The sequence below is a fragment of the Cynocephalus volans genome, chromosome 4, assembly GCF_027409185.1.
Source record: "Cynocephalus volans isolate mCynVol1 chromosome 4, mCynVol1.pri, whole genome shotgun sequence".
Lineage (NCBI taxonomy): Eukaryota > Metazoa > Chordata > Mammalia > Dermoptera > Cynocephalidae > Cynocephalus > Cynocephalus volans.
In genome coordinates, this window is record NC_084463.1 from 106,619,465 (window position 1) to 106,624,648 (window position 5,184).

The 5,184-nt window shown below is 40.6% G+C and overlaps 1 protein-coding gene across 1 annotated transcript; it reads right to left on the minus strand.

Annotated features, from left to right (window-relative positions):
• Positions 1-3,806: 3,806 nt before the first annotated feature.
• On the minus strand, positions 3,807-4,511 carry LOC134377243 (rRNA-processing protein FCF1 homolog). Its single transcript, XM_063095874.1, is given in 1 exon segment — positions 3,807-4,511. A coding segment is annotated over 1 exon segment (597 nt). The 5' UTR covers positions 4,495-4,511; the 3' UTR covers positions 3,807-3,897.
• Positions 4,512-5,184: the final 673 nt, after the last annotated feature.

The following is a 5,184-nucleotide window of genomic DNA, read 5'->3' on the forward strand; positions in this document are numbered from 1 at the left end:
AGACCAGGTTACAGTGCCTTAGATGGTATCATTCTCCATCCTTGTTTCTTTTTTCAGTGGTCAGGTGCCCCACTACATGATGTTACAAAGATTCCCTAAAACAAAAGTGCCGGAGGCACTGTAGTTCTTAACATCATACCCAAGGGGATGAGAATGTGGCATTAGGTCCAGGAACCAGCCACAGGGATCCAGCAGACTGGGGTTACCTAGAGTGGTAGTGCTTAAACCCATGACAGGTAATGAAACAAGACCTCCCACCCCAACAAAGAACAACAGTTAAAGGATGTTTGGGTTTTAGAGTCAGCATATGCTCCAACTTAGAATTCTTACACACTCTACATCTTCAGTCATCCAAAAGGCTACATACTTTCACTAAGATTGAGAAGAACCTTGGTGACTGACCCTAGCAAGTTACAAGACACACTCTAGTCAATTTCACCCCTTGATCCCTGTAAGTCAGAAGGAAAGATGAGGCCTGAGGTCTCTATGATTTCTGCCTCTCCCACCAACATGATTTGGGAGGGGGGTGGAGGGAAAGCAGGTCCTATTAAGGAAAACATAGCAGAGGTATTTAGGATTTGGGACTAAGATAATGCTTTCAACAGCTGAGCATTATACTGCTTTTGAAAAACAGTTGTTGGCTTATTACTGGATGCTAGTGGAGAGATTCACCCAAAGCTGCTGTGTTGTTTTGTGAATTGGAAATCTTTGTCTCATGTAGTGATATAATCTAGCAGTCTTTATTAAATGGGGAAAAAAAAAATCTGAGAGGATGAGAGATATCTACGTAAGTTCATTATATAAGAAACATCCCTGATCCTGACCCTCACTTTCAGCTGCCCAGACAAACGGGGGCATCCTCTAGGGACTTAACCTATGAATCAAAAGCGACAACCTGAGGCAAAGACAGAAGCACCCATTTAAGAGGGAATGAGCCTCAGTGGGCTGGCACTACCTTCCACCCTTTGTCATAGACATCCTGTCTACAGAAGGGGTAAGGCTGTTTCACACAATGAAGGAGTTCTGAGCAACTGGAAATTAAAATAGCTATTAAAATGGGGGCAGCAGGGAGTGAGAATTTGTACCGACTCCAGAAATCAAAATATCCAAATAGATAGAAGATCCTTTAATGGTACACTATAACCAAGAGGTTTGAGGATGCCTCCTATGGCAAGAATCAGGCATATTACCCACTCAAATGACTATTTTTGTGTCTCACATTGTAGTAGGTTAAAAAGGGACCCCAAAAAGATATGTCCGGTCCTAATAGTACCTTCAAATGTGATCTTATTTGGAAATGGGTGTCTTTGCAGATATAAATAAGTTAAGGATCTTGAGATGAGATCATCCTTAATGTAGGGTGGGCCCTAAATCCAATGACTGATGATGCCCTTAGAAGAGAAGCCATACAAACACAGAAAAAATGGTAATGTGAAGATAGAGGCAGAGATTGGAGAGCAGCCACAAGCCAAGAAATGCCAAAGATCAGCAGCCACCAGAAGCCAGGAGAGAGATATAGAATGGATTCTCCTTCAGAGCCTTCCAAGGGTGTGTGGCCCTAACAACATTGATTTTGTACTTCGGCCCTTCTGAACTTTGATGGAATATATTTCTGTTGTTTTAAGCCACTAAATTTGTGGTAATTTGTTACAGCAATCCTCGGAAACTAGTACACATACAGGCACCTTCCAAAAGGAATAGAAGCAGAAAAAAAAATTAACAAGTAAACTAATCAATATGCCATGGATGGATGTTTTGGCCAAGGCACACTGGGTACATCAGAGCACTATGCACCTGAAATGAGACTGAGGTTGGCAGAAGCCCAGAATTCTGGAGGATATAATTGCTCCTGGAGCCAATTGTCAGGATGTAGGAGTTGGTCTCCTCCTGCAAAAATGCCCTGGAACATTCCAAAAGACAAAAAGCCTGAAAGCAGTTATTAGCTAGACTCTATTGAACCTCTTTCTGTAATCTGAGGAATCTAACGGGCTCTGACAATGGGAAGTTCTTGCCGAATGTGAGCTTGCATTCTTACACAAATCACCAAGAAGCCGCCATCAAAGGGCCACAGCCCTCTACTTTGAGCTAATATATCATTTCTCAACTATAGCCTCTAATCCAGTAATATATCTTACCACCCCCATGGCAAAGGACAGGGCAGATCATTGAGGAATGGTGTTTCTTACCTCTCATAGGCAGCCTTCTGGACTGAGAGGGAGAATGGGCCACTGAAGATGGGTTTGACCAAGATACCATGGGCAGCAATTATTCAGTGGATTTTAGAAGCAGAACAGAAAGCTGCTCAGAACCAGACCATATGTACAACAATCCATTCACTAAGTCAGCCAGGGATAGCAGTTGAGAGGCTTTGAAAAAGGTAAAAATGTTTCAATATAGGTCTGTAAGCTTACCCATTTAATCCAAAGGTGTGAATGATCCCTGAAATCAGTGGAATAGTCTTTCAGAATGGTATCCCAGGTTTTAGAATCAAGATCTTGTCCAATTAAGCATGATGGTATCACAGTAATCCACTGAGTCCTCTGGAGATAATACACTGTGCAAAGTTAACATACCACCTGCTATTCAACTTGTCTGTTTGTGGGAGCTGCAGCTTAATCATGAGTCCTTGTTATTGTGAGGAATTGGATGAAGGAAATATTAATTGGCATAGACAAGATTAAGATTTAAGATAGTCTTCCTGTCACCACATTGCAACTAAGGCACACAATTAATGGGCTAGATAGCAATAAGTAAAGCACTCCTGCCCCATAAGAATGCAGCAGACTGCTTCAGGGTCTGGACCACACAAAAGACCAAAGGGGAGGAAGGAGAATTGGTATTGCAGTCACGTCTCCAGCAGTATAGATTAGGTCAAAGTTTGATTTGCTTGGGAAGCTAATGTAGGAGGAAGGAATATTGTATAAGGAGCTAGAACCATTTTATTGATTTGGGCTACAGATGATTTAGGTAGGGAAGGAAGGGAGGGGGCAGGGAGAAGGTAAGGAAAAGAAAAGAGAGGAGAAGGGAGGGGAGATAACAGGGGAAGGGAGAGAAAAATTTACTCATATATACTTCCACACTAAAATTTGTACAAGATATTGAGGAGACCATATACTTACACGGCTCCACGTAGAATGGGAAGATAGATGGAGACAGAAAAATGACATTTCCAGAAGGTACTGTACTTACGGAGGCTGTAAAATTGAAATGTGAATAATCAAAAAAGAATGGAGACTGCTCTTTGCACTTAAGTTAGAATTTGGAGTATCCCCAGGAAAGCAGATTAGAGTGCCATCTAGTGAGGCCTGGAGGACTTACCAAGAAAATCAAACTTGGATCCCTGCAAAGTTAGAAGGATGAATTGGGATCCTGAAAAAACAATGATCATATTCTATGACTAAGACTACTGGAGAAGGCCCGTGGAGTCTCAACAGGTCAGGTTTGTGACTCAGGAGTGGACGCTGTGTTACTGCTGCCTGATGCCATCGTCACAAATAATGTGAGAAGGAACAAATAAGGTTGTAGTTCAGCACTGTCCAATATAAATATAATGTATGTAATTTTAAATATTTTCATAGCCATATTAAAAAAATTAAAAAGTGAAATTAATTTTAATAATATATTTTATTTAATTCAATATATCCAACATATTGCCATGTAATCATATTTTTAAGGTATTAATTAGATATTTTGCATTATTTTAGATCTTTGTAATCTGATTTATATATATATATATTTTTTTTTCAAAAAAGCATCAAAAAGTGAGTGTATTTAACTATATTCAGCTCATAAAAGAGCAGGCAGGTAAACAGAATAATTCATGCTATAGCATGTTTAATAAACTGGCAAGACAGAAAGTTGGCTGAAGGAAGGCAGAGGAAGTTTGTCTTGTATAAATTAGAACCGAGGGACTCCATAATCATCTGGCATCCGCTCGATGTTGTATCTCTGGTTAGAAATGTACACGATAGGAACTCCAGGGATCTTCCAGATTCTTCTTTTAAGGTCCCGGTCAACTGTGGCCACAATGTAACACTTGTGCTGAGTCACTCTCTGCACTAAACAGTCATCTGTATAAGTTCCTTTGTGTGTGCATGGTAATCATTCAAATCTTGGATCCTTGACGATCCTGAGAGCCACTCGATATTTCTGCCCCAATTTCTCAATTTCAGCCATTACACAGCCAGTTATACAAGGGATACACTTGGCGTACAGACAGTCCATCATTGACTGTACTAAGTCCAGTTTGGCTTTAATGGAAAAGTTGATAAAGTTGGTATCAACCAGGATGTGGTAAGGTGGGCCCAGCTGTGTATTATATTGGAAGAATAGGCAGGAAGGGTGCTGGGGGACTTCTCTTTCCTTCAGCGCACTGGGATCTTTCTTTTCTTTCTTTTTGGGTTTTAATCTATCCTTTTCTTTAAGCCTCTGATCTCTCAGACTAAGCATTCCCTTCATGGTCGCATACTTCCTCGTTTTCTTTTGCTTCCCCATGCTCACGCCACACTCTGGCTCTTGATTTATATTTAATATTTACAGAAAATCTTGATGTAGATACTAAATTTTCATTGGAAATAATTGGTCTATATTTAGACTTGATAAATTGACAATTGAAAAACTATTGGTTAGAGCGTGGTACTGGTAACACCAAGGTCCAGGGTTCGATCCCTGTACCAGCCAGCCCCCAAAAGGAAAAAAAAGAAAAACTAGATTCACATACCCAAGTTGCCCCAAATATACTTAAAAGTCCTCAATAACTGAATCAAGTATCAGCTTTTAAATTTAAATTTAAGCTAATTAAAATAAAGTTAAGTGGGAAGAGAAAGAAAAATCAAGAGTCAATCTCTGCCAGGGACTGGTCCTAAGGTTCCCTTATTTGATTGATGCTTTTATTTTTCTCAAATTTTGGTAAAAATTGACTACTGTGTAGATAGCAAGCAGAGTGACAGAATGAGGAGCCCAATCCCACACAGGAAATAAAAAGCGGAATCAGTGTCCCAAGGCTCACGAAATTTCTTCAGAAAAAAATTAATTGCACTCCATCAACTGAACACACCGCTGCCACAGGCACCTGGCACTGAGAACGCGCTCTTTAGTTTAGAATCAGACCCACATCACAGAGCCTTGGACCAGCTGCTGAGCGTTCTTGAGGGTCAAGGGTCAGGAGGACAAAAGGTGGGCCCA